Source organism: Thunnus thynnus, chromosome 16, assembly GCF_963924715.1.
Source record: "Thunnus thynnus chromosome 16, fThuThy2.1, whole genome shotgun sequence".
Classification (NCBI taxonomy): Eukaryota; Metazoa; Chordata; class Actinopteri; order Scombriformes; family Scombridae; genus Thunnus; species Thunnus thynnus.
The window spans coordinates 8,069,204-8,093,528 of record NC_089532.1 but is presented as its reverse complement, the minus strand read 5'-3'; the positions used below and the strand labels follow the sequence as shown (position 1 = coordinate 8,093,528).

The 24,325-nt window shown below is 39.3% G+C and overlaps 2 protein-coding genes across 2 annotated transcripts in view; both read left to right on the top strand.

Annotated features, from left to right (window-relative positions):
• The first annotated feature begins 29 nt into the window (after window positions 1-29).
• l2hgdh (L-2-hydroxyglutarate dehydrogenase) lies at window positions 30-9,400 on the top strand. The gene is made up of 10 exons (XM_067613493.1): window positions 30-260; window positions 1,573-1,688; window positions 2,692-2,843; window positions 4,346-4,477; window positions 4,557-4,719; window positions 4,841-4,875; window positions 4,970-5,137; window positions 6,559-6,716; window positions 6,842-6,973; window positions 7,063-9,400. The coding sequence occupies exons 1-10, from the start codon at window positions 169-171 to the stop codon at window positions 7,256-7,258; spliced, it is 1,344 nt and encodes a 447-aa protein (XP_067469594.1). The 5' UTR covers window positions 30-168; the 3' UTR covers window positions 7,259-9,400.
• A 1,551-nt stretch (window positions 9,401-10,951) lies between these two features.
• Window positions 10,952-24,325, top strand: part of sos2 (son of sevenless homolog 2 (Drosophila)) — a 37,416-nt gene continuing 24,042 nt past the window's right edge. The window contains exon 1 of the mRNA XM_067613712.1: window positions 10,952-12,328. Coding sequence (XP_067469813.1) covers window positions 12,245-12,328 — 84 coding nt within the window. The 5' untranslated portion in view covers window positions 10,952-12,244. The remainder of the gene's footprint in view (window positions 12,329-24,325) is intronic.

Genomic DNA, 24,325 nt, shown 5'->3' with positions numbered 1-24,325 from the left:
CGTACAGCGTCGCTAGGAAAAGGGGCACGGCCAACTTCTTGGCTTTCAGGATGGGTGGCTAACACCGGCAACAGGAGGAGGAAACACTAAACAGAAACCCCCGGGAAGTGTGTTTGGTAGTTGTACAATGAAGAAGCTACTCTGAGGTTTTTTTTTTTTACTGTGACAATGATTCGGACTCTGAGCGCTGCGTCTTTTAAGGCTGTTTGCACAGCGCAGCCGAAACTGCTAAAGGACATTGCGAGCAGACAGCTGCACAGGTGAGTCTGACATTACAGAGAAGAAAGCAGGCAACAGTGTGTGTTTGTAGTCTGGTTCAGTTGAATGTAAGGGGGATAGGTGAGTGCTTGCTTTACTAGTTCACTTTTCATGCTATTACTGACAGATAAGTGAAGAAAACGTGCAGACTTACGAGTACCTGCTTGAATAACAAACTTTTAATTAATCCCAGTTCCTGCCAAGGGCATTTAGCACCAAGAACCAGGTTGCACAATATTTCTGCTCTGTGTTTAACCTGATCTGCACACTCCATTTAATTGTTAACGGACGCAAAAGATTTGTGCCTCCCCCATTCACATTTGCAGCTTTTATCCTCCAGAGCACTTGTAGTTTGACAGGCTTTTACCTGCAGGAAGATGTTTTCTTTGTCACTGTCCAACAGTCATTAGTTTTGTGTTTCCTTTTAGGAAAACATGCATGCAGCATGTGTTTCATATTAGACATATAGAGTCAACAGGCAACTCTGTGGGATGGCATGCCACTTATGTAATGGGGTTCCCTTTGCAGTGTGCTTTAAGTAAACTATGAGATATAGACGTTGTAACTTAAAATGATTGTTTACCTTACAATTAGATAATTCCCCCTCTTATTTAAATGAGACTAACACGAGATTGCAAGAGCTTTCTAGGTTTAAGTAACAGCTGTACAAGTTCTTACAAGTTCTGGCAGCCCTGTTGTAGCTATCTGGGTGCAAATTAAGGATCAAATCCCCTGAAGCAAAGTTTCCTATGTGATGATCCACCAATAGGTGCAGATGGGTGGGCTGTGATAATCCCAAACAATTGTTTTTCTCCCACCGGATTGATGGTACCATTTTGTCTGGTTCTAATTTTCAAAAATGACAACAAGATGTTGACTGTTCTTAATGTGTTGTATCTTTATGAGGTTACAGGATGTAAAATGTTGTCTCAGGAACACTGTGTTCTTCTAGGTCTTTGCCTTTGTTTCATTGTGGAGACGGATGTACTGCAACTACACTTTGAGCCCACCCACTTGATTGATAGTCTATGCTAATTAGATTTATAAATGGATTTACTTGGTGAAGCCCTGTGACAGAGCTGGGTATTCTCTTTGTAGATACAAACAGCCTATCTACTACAACTCTGGTGTCATGGGTTTCCCTACTGGTCAGTTTCAAAGGTCTATTGGTTGCTCACTCAGACATGTACAGTTGGACATTGAACCACTGACCTAAATATTCCTCTCTACCTGTGAAACCAGCTGTTTGCCAAAGCCAGTTATTAGTGACCAGCTTAAATTTGAACTGTCTGTAACCTCACCTTTGTCTTTCAGCACCTATGACGTGGCCGTGGTGGGAGCTGGCATCGTGGGACTGGCTACGGCCAGAGAGCTCATTCTGCGACACCCGACGCTCAGCTTCGTCCTGCTGGAGAAAGAAAAAGAGCTTTGTGGGTTGAGTTTTGAATGTTGGTGTTTTGGTGAACAACATGTTCGACAGATCATTGGCATAATGATTAACTCTGTTAGGCAATGCAGTCCATCATTATTTGGAAAGTGACACATTCTTCGTTTTGTTGGAGCTCAGCCCCAACAAAGCAACAATCTGTCACATGATACAGGTGTTAAGAGCTGAATTTCAGCTTTAATTTGAGGGTATTGAGTGAACAGTTAAGCAGCTGTAATCCTGTCATGTTTTCAGTGACACTATTCAAAACTGAATATAGTCCTACACTGTTTATGCGTTGAACACACTTCCTTAAAGCTTCATATCTAATATGCTGGAGTAGAGAGCCAATACTAAAGCACTAAATACCACAGTGCTGATAGAAATGTGCTTTAAGAGAAAATAAAAGACTTTGTTAAACTTAAATGTTCTGCTAGTCTCATTTGGGAGCCCTGTATAGGTTTTCAACTTTGGTTATTGGCCCTTTAAGTATTAATGCTGAAAAATGTAACACTTGAAAAACACGGATGTAGTTGACAATTTTGGCCTTAAAGGAATAGTTCAACATTTTGGGAAAGTCACTGCACCTGGCAAAGAATAGTACGGCACATAAACTCCTGTAAAATCACAACTTGTCTTTTTTACGCTTCAGTTATTGTACAGATTAAATAAACAAGATATAACGTGTTAATTAGTGGACTTCAGAGGTGCTGGTAGCCAATTTTTCCCCCCAGGCTAGCTGTTTCCCACTGTTTCCAGTCTTAATGCTAAGCTAAGCTAATTGGCTGCTAGTAGTAGCATATTTAGTGTACAGGCATGAGAGTGGTATCAATCTTCTCATCTAACTCTTGGCAAGAAAGCAAATAAGCATATTACCATAATATCAAAATGTTCCTTTAAAAGTGGAAAACTTTAAGACTATATTTTTCCCATTAATCTATGAGTGTTAATAAAACCTCCTTTCTTCTTCTTGCTCTTCCATTCTCTGTCACTTTCTTACTCACCAGCTGTACACCAGAGTGGGCACAACAGTGGAGTCATTCACAGCGGGATCTACTACACGCCGGGGTCGCTGAAGGCCCGTCTGTGTGTGCGAGGAGCCACTTTAGCCTACGAGTACTGCGAGAAGAAAGGACTCCCTTACAAGAGATGTGGAAAGGTCTGCGTTTGTGTTTGAACCACATAAGATATTATACAGCATGTTTACTGTGGATGACGCTCTCATAGGGCTGAGCCGACATGCTGACAGGACACATTCATACATTACACTGCAATATTCATGTAATCATGTAGTCAATTATCAACTCTTTGCAGATAAATAAGATGCATGTTTTCCATGATTTAACAAACAAAATTCTCTGTCTGATGTTTATCTGTAAAGCACATATAACAGATTTAATTCACAATTTTACATTTTATGAATTTTATTTTCAACTCATCTTTTAGATATGATAAATCATGTTAAGAGACACTAAAATGTTGCTTTTGTTTTATTATAAGCATCCATTATTGTTACATAACTTCTGTTTGATTTATGCCCCCAACACTAGTGGTGTAATACTGTGCGGCCTTGCAGGAGTAGGGCTGGGTAGAATTTTTCCATTCCAGTACCAATGCAATACTTAAATATTGGCAGCAATACCAAAACAATGTTTTTTTCATGGGGAATATAATTATGTACTGTATTTCTACAAAACCCTTACAGTAAACCCTTAACAATAGAAACATTTTCAGCTCTATATTTAAGTTCTGCGGCTCTACTGGAATATCTTTGCATGGTTTACATTTCAAAATTTAATTAATTCCCCTCAGTTCAGCCTCTGTCTGAAACAGGCTGTTTTAGCTCCTGTCTCTTTAAGGCCCGCCTTCCTGATGAGCCCACTCTGTTCTGATTGGTCAGCTCTCAGGAGACTTCCAGCCGCTCAGGAGGTTATGTCAACAAACCATGAATCAAACTATAGTAGTAGGATTTCATTACGTTTCTCGGTCTTTACCATTTTCAAATACATCTGTACATGTTCGAGCCGAAAACCGATCTGAAATGAGAGTGGACAACACAAACAACACAAGGAAAAACCTTAGCAACACGACTACAAAACGAACAGCGTTTTACGGTCATGTGTGATGAGCTGACGTTAGCTTGTCGGCAAGGTGGAAAAAAATGTTGCAAATGAAGTGTTCAAGGCAGGTTGAAGCTGTGGCTTTTGACTTATAGGGAGCATTTCTACATACGTTAACCTCAAGTTTTTGAACTTTGACCATGTTTAACATAGACATCTGACATCGTACCGGGTATGTAAATAGTGGAAAATTACAAAAAGCATGATATGTCCCCTTTAAATGTTGTTAAACACAGTTGTCCAAGAACTTTTCCCGTATCAAATAATGCAATATAAAAGTGGCAAAATCATGATTTAATTCCCAAACTGTCTGATCAAAGATTAAGAAAAGAAGACTACAAACAAGTATGAGCAAACATTTGATGCCAGCTTTCAGTACCTGACAGGTTTTGCTACTCTGTACTATTGACACATTTTAGTCAGTACAAAAAAGGATTGAGGTTTGATACTCAGCCTTATACAGGAGCTGTAAAGAGCTGCCATGTGGATCATTGTGTTCCGTCTACCTCTGTATTGATCTGAGTTATTTATACATTGGCAGCTTATCGTCGCCGTGGAGCAGGAGGAGATCCCCAGACTAAAAGCTCTATATGAACGCGGCCTGCAGAACAACGTGCGTGATCTCAGTATAGTCGATGCGAAGGGAATCCGAGAGCGAGAGCCGTACTGCAGGGTAAGAGACTCTGAAACACTGTTTTTATTCGGACTAAAGAAAAACAGCAGCGGAGGCTTACAGTATGTCGTCCTTGCAGGGCATAATGGCTTTGGATTCACCCTACACTGGCATTGTGGACTGGAGGATGGTGGCTCTCAGGTACGGCAAAGACTTTGAAGAGGCAGGCGGCACGGTGGTAACTGAATATGAGGTCAATGACATTTCCATGGTCAAGGAGAGCCCAGCTGAGAGCACTGAAGGTAACAAACAGATTCTGCACATCAATATATCAACATAATATGACATATTTAACAAGAGCTGTAAAGTTATTTGAATTCCACCTCAATATTTATCTATTTTTTTTATTTTTTTATTTTGCAGGAATGAAATATCCAATCGCAATCAGAGACAAAAAGGTAAGATGCATGCATATGTGTGAAAGAGAGGAAAAATCACAATCTCTTCACGTTTATATTGTTCTCCACTGTTTCCATTGTTGTATTTTAACAGGGCAACGAGGTGCGGTGCCAGTATGTCCTGACCTGTGGAGGCCTGTACTCAGACCGCCTGTCGCAGATATCTGGATGCAGTCCGGAGCCACGGATCGTTCCCTTCAGAGGAGACTATTTGGTCCTGAAGCCAGAGAAACACTATCTAGTTAAAGGAAATATCTATCCTGTAAGTCTGCTGTCCATATTCCCAACTTTTTAAAATTGTGTAATCCACATAAATTATTTGAACAGCAGACACAAGTACTGTATGTGCTCGGCAACTTCAAATTTTGGCGGCCCCAAGTGGCAGAAAGAGATAACTCTTGCACATAAGATCAGCAACCTGCAGCCTTTGTATGCTTGTTTACTGGCTGGAAGGGGTGGAGATGCTCGGGTATAAAATTCACAACCGGTTCAGCTGTTTTTGAGTCCGTCACTCCCTCTGTATGTGTTTAAGGTTTCCAAGAAACACCATAACAGCTTAGAGTAATTAAGGGAAAATGGGTTGTTTCCACATCATTTTCAGCCCTACTTGGGTATTTAGGCTGAAGCGATAACCCGTAGAAAGAGATTGGTAACACTTGATTTTACACGTCCATTAATTTTATACAAATTTCTTGGAAATGACTTGAGTAATTTGCAGGCATTTAACGGTTAATTTTTAGCAGATTAGACCCACTCATTATATTTGGGTTCATATGTAGTTCATTTGCAAAATTTTTTAATAAATTAAGACTCTTAACTGACAGAACAGACTTAGTTTTCAGTGGGTAGATTTGTGTGTCAAATGGTACTATATTAGGTTTTTTCAGTTATTTCCTAAAAATAGCTGCTGTGTTACTGTTGATGTGTGTAACTGTCAATTCTTTGAAAGGGTGATGAAATTTGGGAGTAGACAGGAAATGTGCTCATTATAGAGTTTCTGAGAAACAGTCTGATATAGTAATTTGAAGTTTGACACACAAAACTACATACTGAAAACTAAGTTTAATTGGCACTTATTTAACATTTTTCTGTTTTTTTTCTCTCTGTAAAATGTCCTAAAAAGTAACAATTAAATACCTGCAAATTACTGTAATTATCCACAAAATTAGTATAAAAATAAAGGACCTGTAAAATAAAGCATTAGCAAGAGATCATCAAATCCATCCCTGTGACCTTGCGGCAGGTTTGAATTAAAGAGAATTTCACCAGTAGGGATTTATACATTTTGAACACTGTTCCTGTAAGAGTGGAGTCACTGTCTGTGTCATAAACACAGAGGCATGTTTTCAATTTCGAGCTTACGTTTTTACTTTGAAATGATCATGTGGAGCAGATACAAATGACTCAGAACTGGTTCGGTATATATGACACTGAGTGTTTATATGTTAATGTTCAATCTTACCAACAGTTTAGGCCTGTGACATCATCAGTCTAACTGATGCATTGAGCAACACGGCAACCTGCCCCTGATGATAGTTTGAGCTAGTTTTGCCTTTTTCTTGGAGCACTTCTACTTATATGTTGAAAGTACCAGTGGACCCCCTGATACTGTTATTAGATGGATTCAAATAATGCATACACACTTCATTGTTCATTTTGTCTCTCTAAAATGTTTTTTTATAGGTTCCTGACCCTCGTTTCCCCTTCCTTGGAGTTCACTTCACCCCGCGGATGGATGGAAGCGTTTGGCTCGGCCCCAACGCGGTACTAGCCTTCAAACGGGAGGGTTACAAAGTGTATGACTTCAACGTACGAGACTTTGCAGATGCACTCTCATTCAGGTACAACGAAAAATTTGATCTGGTTTCATTCTCTCAAATGTAAAGTGTCATTTATACAATAACATTTCAGCAAACGGCGTGACAGTATTCATGTGTAATTATTGCTTTGTTTCTTTATATTTCAGGGGCCTTCAGAAGCTGGTGCTGAGGAACATAACATACGGAGTTGGAGAGATGTATAGAGGGGTTTTCATTGGTGCACAGGTTAAAATCCTGCAGAAGTACATCCCTGAACTCTCGCTGAGTGACGTGATGAGGTAAAAATGCATTCATTCTATAGAAACAGGCACCAGTGCACTTAACTTCAGAGGAAAACAAAATGTAACCTGGTTGTTTTCCTCCCCAGGGGTCCCGCAGGAGTTCGAGCTCAGGCTCTGGACCGGGAGGGAAACCTCGTGGACGACTTTGTGTTTGACGGTGGGGTCGGGGATGTGGGCAGTCGGGTGCTCCATGTGCGTAACGCTCCCTCGCCGGCGGCCACCTCCTCCCTCGCCATCGCTGAAATGATCGCAGACGAGGTGGAGAACCGCTTCTCGCTGTAGAGAATCACTGTGATCGTAGAACAGAAATACCAAATAATGAAGCTTGAGGTCACCGAGTGAAACTGTAATGTTGTAAAAAAAGCTCTCACTACCTCAGCGTTGCCATCGAGACATTTTTATTACAGGTCAAGCCTTAATTGCAGAGGAGAAAGTAACAGACTTTATCTCACATTATTACATTTTTAAGCTTTCACAGGAGGAAACAGGTGCACTTCTGCACTGAAATTCAGTCGGGTGCTCTGCCTTTATAAAAAACAGTCTGTGTTGTCCAGACCAAAGTCAGGAAAAAAGGCAGCACTCTGTAGTTTAAAAAAAAAAAAACATTTTAAAAATCACTTTTAGATGAATTTATTCACAAAACCTAACCCTCCTCAGCCCATTGATTGTGAATAAATTCATCTAAAAGACCAATACATGAGGGGATGTTTTTTTTTTTGCTGGTTTTTAACTATGGAGTGCCGCCTTTTTTCATGAGTTTGTTTTGGACGACACAGACCGCATTTTTAAGATTGTTTTATTTCTAGTTTGTGCTATTTCAGGTTGCGTTATGTGTTTACTGCACCACATTTCAAAGTCAAATGTGTTTTGATTCTTCTGCACTACATTTGCTGTCAAACAAAGTACATCATGAGATATTCATAATGAAAACTATAGAATAGAGCAAAACTGTCAGCTGCGATAATATAATCATAAGTGTGAAATGCTCAAATACAAATACTGAAATACATAGAAATATACTGTGTTAAATGTGAAATTAACTTTTATTTAGGGAAATTTTTATTTTTAAATTAAGAGTGTAATTCTGGGATAGAATTTCCTCTTTCACCTTTGGATGTGTTGTGTTTGTTAAGCCACTGACATGAGAGCAGTTTGTCGCTATTGTAAAGCCAGTTGTGAAAGCATGAAGAGTTTCAGTCCAAAATGCTGTATCTATTTTTTGGGGAAACATGTTGATTAGGTAATATTTAAAGACAAAATGAATTATACTTCCCTCAAAATTAAGTATTTTATAATCAAATGTAAACATATCCTGTATTTTGGGATTATTATTTTTTTTAGGGTTTCTCATTTTGGAGAGAAGAATGCACAGTAAACGCTACGGGACGCACATTTTACAAAGGAAGACGGGTTATTTTAAAGTTTTAGGCATTTGACAGTTTTGTCTGCCAAAATCATTTTGTTATTAAAAATAGAGTTTTAAATTATATCAACACTAAATATTCTAGTCTTATGTCATATTTACATTGCTGTAAGCTGGTGGGAGGGGATGTTATATAATTCTACTAAAATGTGCTGTCTGACAGCTTCAAAGGCTACAAATGTTATTTAAATTGTCCAGATATAATGGGTTTCCGATGTTATGCCATTTTTAGCCAATTTATTGACAAATGAATGTTAAAGGATTTTTACTATAAATACATATTTTGGGATTGCAGATGTCTGTGGTTTGTGCCATATGATTTTTAAATATAGGGTACATATTATATTATGTTAAACTGAGGTACTTTTTAATATTAGGAAAACAAAATAGCGATTTTTGGCTCAACATCATCTACTGTACTGCCAAGATGCATGGAGAAGGGAATTAGTCAGAAAAGTCCGTCCTAAAACAACAGTCAGGAGCCCAAATGAATGTTGAAACTGTTTTTTCTTGCTGTAATCTTTCCTCCTGTTCATACTGACCATTAGAAGATCCCTTCATAATACACTTACAATGTGAATGATGGGGGACAAAATCGACAGTCACCCCTCTGAGCAAAAATATATTTAAAAGTTTATCTGAAGCTTCAGCCGTCCAAATCAAGATCAAGAAGATATTACTTTGAAAGCACATTTGAAGAGGATCTTTTAATAGCCAGTATGAACAAGAGGAATGATTACAGCGAGGAAAACCTCTTTCACTGTTCATACGGACACGTGACTGTTGTTTTAAGACAGACTTGAAAAATTGTGAACCTGTCCTTTAAACAGTTTGCCCACAAGGAGGCAGACACATACACACATACATACATACACACACCAACAACAGAGTAATGTGTGAGCAAATTGTCTAAATTCGTTGCTGTTGTGAAAAGTCATTCTTAATGTTTTTACTGTTAATGCTTGTTTAATGACATGAAAATAAAGCAAATTTGGCATTAATGTGGTCTATTATTTAATAAATGTATTTATATGTGTGTTTCAACTGTGATTTAATATCAATCAAACTTAATTCATATAGCACCTTTCAAACAAATCAAATGCAATTTAAAACGCTTTACAAGCGATTGATAAAACATAAAATGTTGAAAACAGATTTAGAAACCAAAACACATCAAAATAATTAAAAGCAAAAGAGTTAATTGAGTAGGACAATAATAAGAGATAATAGAAGATTAACAAAAGATAATATAAGCAATAAAAATAACAATAAAAAAATATGAAATACACAAAATAAATGAATTATAACTTATTATTCTTTTCTTTATGTTGTGTGTTTGTGTTATTAATACTGAGGTACTTTTCACTATGAATGAAAAGTGCAGTACAAATTAATTTTATTATTATTATTATTATTATTATAAAACAGTAAAATGTTAAAACAAAATAGAATAAAATAAGTAATGATGATAATAAAAATAGAGGTTTATAATAATAAAACCAATAAATTATGAAACACTACATAAAAGCCAGATTAAATAGATGGGTTTTTAGTTTACATTTAAAATATTTATATACACTATATGTTTAAAATATCTATATTTTTAGCTCCTCCAATAATCCCAACTGAGTTACTACAGAAAAGTTAACATGTAAACTTTTCTGTAGTACATAAAGTAGGTACTTCTCTTGTATATAAAGTAACTTTCTTCTTTCATCTTTTTTTTTTTAACCATTTAATATTTATCTCATCACTCTTTGCACTCTTCACTTCTTTTGCACTATTTATATCCTGTTTACACTTCATTTCACCTGTATATAGAACTTCCTCGAGTATATTTCTGAAGATTGTTGTGTTGTTATTCTGTGTAAGTACATTGAGAGCCACTAAACCGGAGTCAAATTCCTTGTATGCATAAACATACTTGGCCGGTTAAGATGATTCTGATTCTGAAGATTAAATTAAATAACCTACCTAGAGCCTATTCCCGAAAATATGTATCCTTAACATGTGTCTACATGCCGGGGCAGACTTTACCATTAAGCAAGGAAGGCAACTGCCCCAGCTATAGATTTATTATGATATTTAGATATGAAAAATATTGAATTATGTTACTATTTTAAATCATTGTACACCAAAATAACTTACAAAAGGCCCCCAAAGCACTTAAAAATATCCAACTGTATATTTGTACTTTAGAGGAAAACATTGTTCCACTACATAAATAAAATATGCATTATTATTTTCTAAATTATCCAGCATTATATAAGAATTAAAAGCTGCACATAGAACTCAAGTTAAGTACATTTAAGTAGATTGTGCTGATAAAAGCTCTCTTTGATTTCAGGACTTTTACTGTGCAGTATTAATAGTTTTATTTCTTCTACCACTGCCAATAACCAACATTCCCAATTAGAGAAAGGGTGAAGTTTGCCTGGGGCCCCCAACTATAACTTTTAGTTGGGGACCCCAGCTATAGCTTTATTATAATGTTTAGATATAAAAAATATTGAATTATGTTACTATTTTAACTCATTGTACACCAAAATAACTTACAAAAAGCCCCCAAAGCACTTCAAAAATATGCAACTGCATATTTCTACTTCTGAGGAAAACATTGTACCACTACATAAATAAAATATGTATTATTATGTTCTTAAATATGATGCATTATATAAGAATTAAAATCTGCACATAGAACACAAGTTAAGTACAGTACACAAGAAGATTGTGCTGATAAAAGCTCTCTTTGATTTCAGGACTTTTACTGTGCGGTATTAATAGTTTTATTTCTTCTACCACTGCCGATAACCAACATTCCCAGTTAGAGAAAGGGTGAAACTGGCCCGGGGCCCCCCAAATCACTAAACCCGCCCCTGTGTGCACGGTGGGTCTTTACTGAGAGAGACAGAAGTCCAGCCTTGTTTTTTTTCTGTCCAATAAAATGTGAAATTACGCAGCGTGCGTGCCTGACAGCGGAGCGCGGCGCAGAGCGCAGCAGCACACAGACAGACAGGCAGCGGAGTTGGTACGAACATCTTCGACTTCTCAAACCAAACCAAAAAAAAAAAAAAAAAAAAAAAAAACACCTCGACTGCTCTCCAGCTGCTCCGCGCACAGACATGCCTCGGACTGATCGCTGATTTTTTGGGGGGGATTTACGTTGGATTTAAGCGTCTGATCAATCCGGAGAAGATGACTAAATGTGAAGTAAACAGCGCAGGAGAAAGTGTGCCTTGTTTGGAGCTGAACGGGTCTTGTGCCACAACATAAAACTCGGAGCGCATCAAAAGGCCAGCAGCAGCCTGTAGCACCAGTTAGCTCGGCCGGCTAACGCTAGCCTGCTAACGTTACAGGTGTTTAGGCAGCAAAATAACCAAACATAACTTGTAGCTGTAGTTAGCTGGCCACAAGAGGAACTCCCATGACGTGACTTCAAACTGAACTTAATGTGCCTGTTGTAAGCTTTTTAGCAAACGCCAAGTAGCAAGTATAACACTTAGCAACATTGTTATTAGCCGTTAGCTTTTCAGTTAGCCGCTGTCCCGTGTTTACAGCAGCAGCAGGCTAGCCCCACTAGCCACCAAGCTAGCGAGTTAACTTTATAGCTACATGTGCTTATTTTCTTATGTAGCTAATCTTTCGCTGTTTAACTCGACTCGACTCTGGACTCGTTTTAGTTTTAGTGACACCCTTTATTTTTGCTAGTGAGCCAGTTAGACTTTTTTTTCCTCTCTCCCCACCGTGCCTGCCCCTGGACTGACCCACCCACAAGGACTTATCTATCCGGGGCCGATGCTGACAGTTCAGCCCGGATCACGGCAACGCCAGGAGCCGCTACAGCAATGCAGCCCCAGCAGATATACGACTTTTCAAGTGACGAGAACAGTCACAAATGGAGAGGCCTCTTCGTGCAAGCTTTACGAAAGGTAACACTGCGATTACTGCACTAGCAAAACCCCCCTCCCATGAAGTCTTAAAATCTCCCTGAAGTCTCTTTCAAAACACGCATTCCCGTTGTTGAGATAAATTGATACGAGATTCAGAGTACTAGTCTCATCTGCATGTACACCTTACTAACACACAAACTTTTTCAACTTCAGCCAAAAGTCCCAAATTGTTCATTGTATAATAATATGGATTTTGGGAGATGCAAACTAATATTGTCAACCAGGAGTGTCTGGTACTGAAGTGTCCCTGTTAGATTGAATTAATCAACAAAGAAACCATTTCATATTTGTATTGTTGAAACTGCTTTCCCCATCTTCTGCAGTTGTTGACGTGTCTTCAGTGTGTTTATACCAAAAAAAAGTCTCACACAGAAGTTCCCTATAATGACTTTTTTTTCTCACAATGATTTTGAAGAAGTTGTTCAGTTTTGTGCCGTCTCCTGATCTGTTGATAGCGTTTCATAGAACTGAGAGCAACCACACTATACATGACTGACTTTTCACAACAAATAATAACCCTATAGGGTGCTGATGTTAACACCCACCAAGTTAAACAGCAGTGAAGCTCTCCTGGGACTGCTGCCTTGTAGCTGAAAGGCACCGTCAAACATCATTTGTGATGTGTGTGTCGCTGCCAACATCTTTATTAGTTCCTCATTTGGTCTAACAGCAAAGATGTCTCATCCTTGCAGTGCAGAGACCTTCTGCAGCGGTTTCTACACTGCTTAAATGTCAAGTTTCCCTCCTTTTTCTAAAGAAATGGCTCTTAATTCTCATAAACCTGATTGAAACTTTCAGGACAGGAAATATTTTAATTTTAATATACTTGGTCAGCAGGACTAACCCGTATCGGTTCCTTTTTGACTGACCCTCTCTTTCCCTTTTCTTGCATCATCTTGGCTTCTCCCTGTCATCACCAGGTTTATTTTCTGTTTTGTGATTCCCCTGCCCATTGCTTCCCTCACTCTTTTTTTTTTTTTTGCTTAGACTTGTAAACTCATGACAGCCTGGTTTTAACCGAAAACAGTTTTGTTTTTACCTTTTAGCCTTACTTTTCCATTAGGTTACATGCAAACATGTGATACTGGAGGATGCACACAGCTTTGTGTTCTCCTTTCACATTGAGATTGTGTAAACCAACAAGGTCCTGTTGAGATCCACTCATACGTTTATTATCCTGATGCGGTTTGAGCTCAAGGAGTCACTCATTGCCTAAGAGAGCGGACACAGGCTGAATGGGACGAGCTTTGCTGTGGTGCAAAGTTAAGACAGGACCCTTTTTTTGGTCTAATTTCCAATCTGATGGCATACCTGCACTTTGCTTTTTAGCAGCTGTGATAAGGGCTCATGATGTAAGCGTGGTACAACAGGATGGCACGGTAAAGGCTGTTCACCTTGGTGACCTGTAAGAGGTTTGAGGTTCAACCAAACTGCAACAAGCTCTTATGACATGCGCCTCCTCTAATTAGTTCACCGTGTTTCTTCATTTCCCATGCATCATTTCCAACTCAGATTTCATCCCCTGACAAAACATTATTGCTGTAGACCAGTGTTTATTGAACAGGGACTTGTCAGATGAACTCTTACGAATAACAGTGCACTTGGCATACTGTTTGGTCTTTTTTTGGAAAGCGACGTTGTTTTAAATACCGAAATATTTGTGTTCCTGAAATAGACAAAAGTACTGCAGACCGAGTTTATTTTCAAAGCATGAAAGAGGCATGTCTGTGCTCCACAATAGACCTCTCAGTGTTGGTAACTTTTTCTGTTGTGCTTTGATAAAATTGGTGAACCAATTACTGGTGTTCAAGTTGTCGCTAATTGTGTCTACTCCAGACTGTTGCTGTCAGATCAGGTTTTGACAAACACAATCAACTCCTCATTCCTTTTTTTTAGAGGTTTTACCTTTTTATTAATGCAAAGTAACGTTAAAACAATATTGGCAAAGTGATTTATTTGATTATATGTTATTTTCATTATAAAATTGGACAAACAAACAGTGGCTTGCATCCAAAAGGCAGGGACTTAATCAAATATTGTTATGATGTTTGTCCTTTTAATGTGTTTAATTTTAGTGTCACAAAGGTGCTTACAGAGGTAACCAGCCATGAATTAGCCATGTAGCAACATCCTGTTTATAAATAACACAGCTCCTTCTCTGTCAGTTATCCATAGGACAGTAGAGATGGTGTGATGAATCAGGTGAAACTGAGAGAGCAGGTGGTGGGCCGTGGTGCCGCAGTTTTATTGTCTCAACTTGTTACACAACTGCCGGAGGGAAAGCCTGTCAGAGATTGACGCAAGAGAGTTTTGTTATGGTTTTGACAAACTGTGACTCGCTGTGTTTCGCAGCTGTCCACTGGGGGGGTTTCCTTGTCAGAAGGAGCCGTGGTGGATGACTCCACCCCTGAGAATGATTTTAGGTTGTTATTTGGAGGCAGGATTAAAGACAACCTGTTGACAGGTAAGACGCTCCTCAGAGCCGGAGGAGAGAAGTCACTTCTGTGAACAACGAGCCAGCCGGTTTGAGAAGTGTCACCTCCGGCTTGCGGTTGATCACCTGCAGAACGATCTTGTGGGAGAAACAGACTGATCCATCTGCAACTTAAATCTACTGACATTTGATGGATTACTGTGCAAACAGGCTGCAGTCTGCAACCAATGATTATTTTTCATTTATCTATAAATCTGTCAATTATTATTAGTTTATTAAAAGTCCACAAAGCAGAGCAGTGACATCAGTTCACAATGATATACGACACATAGAAGCAGCAAATACTCTCGTTTAACGATCTGGAACCAGGAAATATTTGGCATTTTTGCTTTATTAAACAACTGAAATTTACATTTTTTTGTCAGTTGACTCATTGACTAATTGTTTCAGCGCCAAAGAGGCACAGTGAGCCTTTATTCATACCACAATTTGAAGCACTGTGATCGCTTCACATGTAATAAATGCAGGTTTTGTACGGCCATGAAAAACCTGGAAAAATCATGGTATTTGAAAATAGCCATTTCCAAACCTGGAGATGTTTTTGGAAGAACAAATAAACCCAGAAAGTTTTGGAAAATTCATTGAAATTTATTGGTAAAAATGTGTACAAACCCTGTAAATACATATTTAACTGCACATCTGGAACAATGAGGTTTCAGGTAATAACAAAAAGTTGTAGCTGTTAGTTTTTTTTTTTATTGTCAAAAAGGAATAAATTGTATGACACTTAAATGAAAGCAGCCTGCCAGTTATATTGTCGGCAATAAAAAGGCAATTTTTTTTGTTAAATATAAATGCATGATGCTCAACTTTCCAGTCACATGTAGTTCACACGCATGTGCAGCCGTCTGTGTTTCTGTCTTTACAGTCGATGCTCACTGTGACATTTGGCCGCGTCTTAACGTTTGTCTCCTGTCTGCGTCTGCGTGTCCCCGGCTATTCTTGAGTACCGCAGCTCGTGCCCGGTGCTATACAAGAGCGTCATTTAGCCTCCGACATGCTGGTGTTAATAATAACTGTGCATTCCCCGAGTCTGCTGTTTCACTGGCATCGAGAGAGAGAGAGAGAGAGAGAGAGAGAGAAAGGCCAGAGCTTTTGCTGGGTACAGTTTCATTCCATTGCCATGTTGAGTTAGCGCGGCACGCTGCTGCCGCTGCTGCTGCTGAGTTCACGGGACTTCGCTCCCCCATGAGGGTTCAGGCCAACTTTTAAAGCTGAGATTGGTCAGATTACAAGCCTGCTTTGTTTTTGTGTTTGTGTTGCCTCTTTTATCCTCTGAACCTGAGTAGTGGATGACTTCACTATGAGCCAAAACTTAGAGCTGAGGTAGTTTTTTATATATTTTAGTCAGTTGCTGCCTGTTTACTCAGGCTAGACAGAGAAGTTGTCGCCTCAGAATCAGTCAGTGATTTATTTCAAGTCATCCAGCGTTGTAATGTATGAAGTCCAATCTCTCTATGATAACAAATACTACTGTATTTATCATCTATCTGTCTTATATAATACCTGGACAGAGTTGAAAGTCTGACTTGCAGAGTTTATGATACTCACTCTGACGTGAAGCCTAATCCCGTTGTAACATCAAACAAACCTTTCTGCAGTATACGACGTGCCAGCAGGAAGTTCACCGAGACACAGAAACATAGTTCAGTTCATCAGCTGTGACCACAAAGTTCTCAGAGAAATCAGTGCGCATATCTCCTTCAGCGTCGTTACCCTCCCCTCCTCCCCCCCCCTCCTCACCCGACACTCGCTCTGATATTCCCCCACAGCCACGTGCGGCAGAGATTTTTATCTTTTATGCGAGAGTAGGTAGACTTTTTCTGTGTGACAGCAACCGTTCTCACCCAGTTCATAAACGTTTATTTGTGTTTGCCGTGTCTGTTTATTTTTATCACCTTTTTTTTTTTTTTATCTATCTCATCTCAGAACTGTTTTCAAGCGGGATAAAGATACCTTCACTTCAAGAGGGTGAATGACCCGGTGACCTCGAGTGACTGTGCTGTGAGCAAAGCAGCCTGTAAAACACGCCAAAAGAGATTAAATTTGCTGCGTGCATTCAAACCGCCGCCGCCGCCGCCGTTGAACACCAGTATTGTCACTGCAACTCCAAACGCTTGTTAAATGGCATCCTTGAAAGATGATAGAGGGTAGAAGTTCACTGTATTTTGCAAGGTCGGTAAACAAAAAGCTGATTTGTAGTTATACCAGTGAATCAAGGTTTTAGGTTTTTGCTTTCATCTCAATAATAACGATAAAGTTTCTGCTCATGTTGGACTAAGTTTGCAGAGAGAGTTGCGATCATTTTTTTAAGAGCAGAATCCAGCAGTCATTATGTTTTTATTATTGTTTTTTTTTAGGCATTTTATTCCTTTTTGTGAAGTTTATAGTAGAAAGGTTAGAAGAAACGAGGGCGAAGAGAGAGACTGGAGAGACTGGAGACGTTGCGGTTCATGGTCGATGCTTTTAACCCTTTGTTCACCAGGAAAAACCTATTTTTTTCATTTATTTTTTTCTATTATCATAGTCAGAAGGCCTGTACAGTGATCTGCAGGGACAAAGGTTGAGAAGAAAGAATAATCGAAGCTTGTATGCTCGGTCATTTAACTGTATTCCCCTCCAGAAAGTGAACTTCTGGTGCATGAATATATGTTTCTCTGGCTTTGCTGCCGAAAAAAAGTCACAACCTAAACAATAAATATGGAAAGTTTAAACAAAAGTAAAGCAGCTGATGAGCATCAGCATGTATCACCTCCTTAAATTAATGTTGAATCAAACATTACAGAGCATGCGACATAATCTGAACCCCGTCGGGTCTCAGGCAGCACGTCATCGGTGAAACGCTTCGTCTCCTTACCGAGGATGAGCTTTGTGTGTTGATCGAACAGGACGTTCTTGGTAACAGGTTGCACTTCCTGTGCAGCAGCAGCAGCAGCCCCGGGCCCCGTCCGCAGAGAGAGAGAGAGAGAGAGAGAGAGAGAGAGAGAGAGAGAGAGAGAGAGAGAGAGAGGGCACAGGCGGAGGATCGGGCTGATTAATACGCGTTCCCCACCCTTCCCGGTATATTGAATCAAGTGTTGTGAACGTCAGCGGTGCTCTTCGTCCTCAAACGGGGTTCAGAGTAGAGGATGGGCGGACGCAGGCAGGGGTCACCGGGTCAGGTCTGACTGGGGTCACAGCGAGGCCACATGCTGTTGAAGGCACATCCACCAGCTATTGTCTTAGTGCTTTGAATGCGAGGAGGGATAGCTAAATGCCAGGCGAATCGTGTGTGCGTGCGTGCGTGTGTGTGTGAGTGAGATTGAGAGGTTTTGTTTCCTTGTTGTGTACATGTGTGTTTCTTTGTCATCTGGATGCATGTGTAGCGTGTTTTCGCTGTGTTTCTGTTTGTGTGTCTAAATGATTATCTCTGTTTATGTCTCTTTGTCTTTGCGTGTTTGTGTGTTGTATGTCTGCATTGTGTGTGCTTGCGCGCGTGTGTGTGTGTGCCTGCCTGTTGTCTCAGAGTTGATCTCTGCCCTATGGTTCCCCAGACAGTCTGGTTGTAATGGCAGATGATGTCATGGCATGAATCACAAACAGTGACACATGCTCGGGTATAATAACAAGTCCCACCCCCACCTCTCCACCACACACACACACACACACACAAGCAAGCCACATTACCTGCAACCTGAGCCTGATGCAGCCCCATATACACAGCCAGGAGAATAATCAATCGAATTAGAAATGTTAACCCTGTATTTACACCGTCCGGCCTCGATTATTACCTCCCAGCCTTTCTGTTCTTTTTACCACCAGCACACACACACAACAACAACAACACCTGATCGCTCCGTGCGTTACAGCCGAGACGTGCATGATGAAACAGGATGCAAGCTGAGTAAAAAGCTGCCCGTGTACTAGTGACCGACATCTCTCCCTCCGTCGATGGCACATAGTTGATACACGTCGACTTACTACACAGATTCTGACCTACTTTTGTCATATTTGGTGTGCTTGTATCAGCTCCTTAGTTCATGTACTTGGCGTCAACAAATTTGTGTCAGTTTCCACGACTAATGCTTTTGATGATGTCGCACTTTTCGGGGTAATAAAATCTTCTTTTTGAGGTAAAATATCTGTGGTTTGGATATTTGGAGAATTGCTGAGTGTACTTTTCCACTTGAACGGTCATATTTTTTCCCTTAACTCTCACTTGTAAGCTACACAGTCAGCTCCGTTGTTTTCTCTCAGATGTTATTATTTCAATGTGTTGAGGCAGAACATGCTGCAGTGTTATGTTTTAAGATGCTGGAGGACTATAAGTAATGTACAATTTGTGTTTATCAGGATTTTTGTTTTGTTTTAAATCGTGTAATTTCATGACAGAGGTCTCCGCAGACGCCTTGATGACGCTACCGGTTTCAAAAAAAGGCTTTTATAAACATATCATGTGCTAAAATTACATCATATTACTCATTTTATGAACATCCTATTTTGTAGGCGGACAGTTGTGTGTGTGTGTGTGTGTGTGTGTGTGTGTGTGTGTGTGTGTGTGTGTGTGTGTGTGTGTGTGTGACTCTCATGACAATTTCAGGTTCTTGGATCTGTTTGAGGAAATGATAGTGGAGCATCTCTTCTCTGTGTGTGTGTGTGTGTGTGGTCTACTTTATGCACTTTTACAAGAAATGGAGACGTGTAGTAGGGCTACAGCTAATGATTATTTTCATTATTGTTTAATCTGTAGATTATTTCAATTAATCAGTTAATCATTTAGTGTATAAAAATGTCAGAAAATAGTTAAAAATGCCCATCGCAGTTTTCCAGAGCCCAGTATGAAGTCTTCAAGTTGTTTGTGTATGTCTTAATAATAACAGTACAAACCGCAAATATATTCAGTTTACAATGGAAAAAAATGAAAAGCGGCAAATCCTCACATCTGATAAGCTGTAACCGTTTTTAATTAATTTTTTTGGATGAATAATTGCATTGAGAAAATTTCCGTTGATCAACTGATTGATTTATAGAATAACAGTCAAAATGCACCAGATGCAGATGTGACGCATCAGGTAGGTAGGGCAGAGCGGGGGTTTTTTGTAGCATCTAGTTGCGTGCCAGCCATTGAGTTTTGCCAAGTGATAAGATAGTTGGTTATGAAGGGTTTGGAGGCGTAGGTTATATTAACTGGTACTGAATTAATTTACTAGATGGTTTCAACTACAGGATCATGGATACACATTGATTTGATTGATTTATTGGCGTCGCATTGCCTCTGGTACAATGAGATTTTTATTTTATTCCTTTTTAAATAGATTGTACTTGTTTTTTACACAGCACCGTGTAGTTTTTTATCTGTTGGAGGGCCGAGAAGCCGTATGTAGAGAAGAAAAATAGACAAACTGCATAAAAATACACATTCAGTTTGAAAACAGCTTTGCCTTAAACAACACACAGGGCTGCTTCGATGGGAGTGTGTCACTTCAGGTACCGGTGAGACGATCCAGGAAGTCCAGTTTGAATAACGGATACATAAGTTTGAAGGCTCCTCAGACACCAGAACACTGCAGGGTAGCTCATAACACTCGGAAACAGGGGTTTTACAAATCTGGAAAGTTTATAACAGCAGGAATTATTTCATCATTTGATCGCGAGGTAAACAGAAGCAGGTTGAACTCTTTTTGTCTTTGTTCATTGAATTGAATGAGGAGGCAGATTGGTCCATTTTTAAATGGTTTGATAAGATCGAGGAAGTTCGTGCGTAGGTTTTCAGGCCTGCAACTAGCAATTTTCCTTATTATTCTTTAAGATTAATTGATTAAATGTTTAAGCTATAAAATAAATTTAAAAAAACAAACAAATACAAAATGCAGTTTACACATTCAGAAAGCCTGAAGTAATGTCATATAATTGTCTTTTTTCCCAACCAACAGTCCAAAACCCAAAGATATTGAATTTATGTTATGGAGCAGCTGGAATAAGTATATATTTTACTAAATCTTTATTAACCGATCTATTATCAACATTATTATTGTCAATTACTTGCTCTGCTGATCAAGTAATCAGTTGATTGACTAACTTACGGTTACTGCAAGGTGTTGTGGATCAAACATTGACCAGTATCACCAGTTTTCCTGGTGGTTTTTTTGTCTCTGTGAATCCTGGTTTCTCCTGTTTTTGGCCGAGCTCCAGCCTGCGTGTGCTGCTGCTGCTGCTGCCTCCTCGTACACGCACATCGATACCTCTCAGTCTGCTGCTATGATCTCGTCTCCCTGGAGGCTCCGCTCTGTGTGGGTAGAGAACGAGGCGGGGGGGTGGTGGGGAGACGGAGGAGGGAAAGTGAGAGTGAGTGAGTGAGCGAGTGAGCGAGCGCTGGGACTTCCTGTATGCTAGCCTTTCCCTTCTTAATGGAGCTGACCCATGAAACTGAAGACCTTAACGTGGCACCGGAGGATGAGCATGACAGCTCACATATGATGGAGATTCTGTTCATTTTAATGTCTTTGCAGAGTTATTTTCATTATCTATTACTCTCTGGAATAAACCAGTTGTTTAATATATTGATTGTTAGTCCAAAATCTAAAGGTACCTAATTAATAAAGGGCCACTGACGATATATATTGTGAGACAATATAGGCGAATTTTCCTGCTATGAGAAATGTTGCCGACTGCATTTTCATTATCGATTAATCTGTCTTTGATTTAATTGTTTTTTTTCTGAAAAATTTCAGAAAAGAGTGAAATACTTTAAATAATAATTCTAATAATAAATAATTCTTTATATTTTCAGTTCAAGTTGACGTCAGATCCTTTGTTTTATCTGACCAACTGTCCCAAAAACAGGTTTATTATTGATTAATCAGCTTTCATTTCGTTTGTTTTCATGATGAATTTATCATTCGGTCAGTAAAACATCAGAAAATGGTGAAAAACTTCCATCATAACATCCTGAAGTTCAAGGTGACGTCCTCAAACGTTTTATTTTGTTAAACCAACTGTCCAAAACCCCCAAATGATTTGACATCCTCAAACCAGCGAATGTTTCTGCTTGAAAAATCACCTAAACTATCATTCAATTATTAAAGTCGTTGTTCTATTTGATAATAGTTGTATTATTAAAATAATACTTTATTTGATTCACTATCATATTAAAAATAGGAAAGCAGCAAATTGTCACATTTGAGAAGCTTGAACCAGAGAACATTTGGTATTTTTGCTTCATTTGATTTATTGACCCTCGATCGATTAACCAATTAATCGACAAATCATTTCCAGCAGCAACATGTTGGTGCTTATTAGACTTATTGTGGACGATGCTGCTAATCAATAAGCACAATTACTTTATGAAAATATTGGACTTTTATGTGATTTTTTTCTTTCATTAATGTCATGAAGAACTTTGATTTGTCACATCTGAGTTGGATTCAGTTCATATTTTGTGTTTGCGTTCAATAAATTGAACACAGGTGGATTGTTAAAGTTGTAGTCTATTAGTTTTCTGTTAGTGGACTGATTGAATAATTGATTGATTACTTAATCTTTATTGCAGTTGAATTTACAACACAGCCAGCAGAGTAATGCTCATGTTGCAATGCATGATGGGTGATAACTTTTCTGTTTTCTGTTGTTGTTCAGCTCGTTTCAGTCAAATTAAAAGTAATGAGGGATTTTTTTTTTATAATTCACCTGCCCTGCTCCTCTGAAAGGGAAAAATATTTTTCCTATGATGACATACTGTCTGCCTCTTGTCTTTGTTTTGAACTGAGTGTTTTTCAAACTCAGGAGTTCCCCTGTAGTTTTTCCACTCGATTACTTTCACTTGGCTTGCTTCTTTACACTTCTTACTTCAGCCTCCACCGCCAACTATATTAGACCGTCTTACATCAATCACCCATTAGGCTCAAGTTGCAGCTGTACTGTAAATACACTGAGCCGCAGTCATACCTGCACACGGCCCCGCTCTGCTTTCACTCCTCAGTTTAGATGTCGGTCCTCATCAAACAGACAGAACCGACAGATTCACTGAAAACGGCTCGTAAAGTGTCGTTTCAGTCAGTCAAATTGATTTTTAAATACTCTGCGTAAAAGTCTTCCACTAAGTAATTCTCTAACCAAGCAGGTAAGGCTGCAACTAATCATTATCTCCATTATCAATTAGTCTGCCGATGGCTTTCTCAATTAATCATTTGGTCTATAAAATGTGAGAGAAAAGTGACAAACACCCATCACATCCAGTCCAAAGTGACTTATTTTAAATGTTTAGTTTATCTTAGAAGACTAAGGAAACTTTTGATTTACGTTCGAGAAGCTGAAACCAGGTAATTTTTTTGGCATTTGCAAAAAAAAAATACCTTTTGATTGAGTAATCTGTTACTAATAGTTTCAGCTCAACATGCGGGGAAAAAAAACAAAAAAAAGCACAGATGTTTACAAAGAGCTTAATTGTGTCGCTGCGTGTTACCTCATAGCATGTCACAGTTACGTTTTTACGGTATTTGAATTCGCTTTCTGTTATGTTTTGATTCAAATCACATTCAGTTTTGTGTATATATTTGCTGCTCCGTCTCCCATCCTGACATTGTCGGAGATAGACGGCACTTGTTGGATGTGGGCCTCTCAGAAACGGGCCAACTATTCTGTGAATGGAGTCAGGGGAAACCCCCGTAGTTTCAGTGTGGTGACTCACAACTCCTGGTGTCCTGTGGAATTTGGTCAAATGCCTATTTGTGGTCGAGAGGATATATCTCACAACCTACTTCTGCTTTGATATATATTTTTTTTTTTCCGAGTGCAGTTTATACTTGCTGCTTATTTATAACTGTTAGGTCTTGTGAGTGTGCATCAAAACAGAAATGACGTACAGAAACGTAAGCGGGGCCAAGTTGTGGCTTCAGATTTTCCAGCTCCTCTTGTGTTTTTTTTTTTTTTTTTTTGAACAGCATCTGAATGGTTAATGAAGACAGAACCGGGGGAGGCGGTCTTTTATATATAACCCCTCCCCAGATTTATCATTTTATCTCAAACAAATGAAGTCGAACTTGAGACAGAGGGGACATCCTGCCACGCCGCTGCATCTCTTGTTAAGTCAGAGCACAAGAATGCATGAAGCCCGGTCTGCTCTGACCTTTTAACTCTTCTCTCACATTCCTTAATCCGGGGGCAATGGTTTGTCATGATAACGCCCCACTTTACTATATGCCAGGGTAATTCCATCACTCGCATGTGAACAGGCTCGGCTTTTGTGAGTGGAAAGTAAATGTGAGGCTCTCTCTCTCTCTCTCTCTATCCACCTCTCCTCTCGCTCTCTCCCACAGCTTCGTTTTTTTTTTTTCTTCCTCTCCCCCTCCGGTCTGCTTTGGGTGCTATAATAGTATCTCAACTGACAGCATTCCTGCAAGAGGGCACGGCCCACATGACGACAACTTTTGGGAGGTTGGAGGGTGGTTGTTGAGGGGGAGTGGAGGTGGAGAGAGGGGAGGGGGGGGGGGTGTTCCTCTCTCTCT

What these genes read in the sequence shown, in the direction of transcription:
- l2hgdh (XM_067613493.1), top strand. Translation starts at nt 169, where the DNA reads ATGATTCGGACTCTGAGCGCTGCGTCTTTTAAGGCTGTTTGCACAGCG. An exon ending in GCGAGCAGACAGCTGCACAG is followed by an intron (nt 261 to 1,572) that starts GTGAGTCTGACA and finishes TTTGTCTTTCAG; the next exon opens with CACCTATGACGTGGCCGTGG. An exon ending in TTAAAGGAAATATCTATCCT is followed by an intron (nt 5,138 to 6,558) that starts GTAAGTCTGCTG and finishes GTTTTTTTATAG; the next exon opens with GTTCCTGACCCTCGTTTCCC.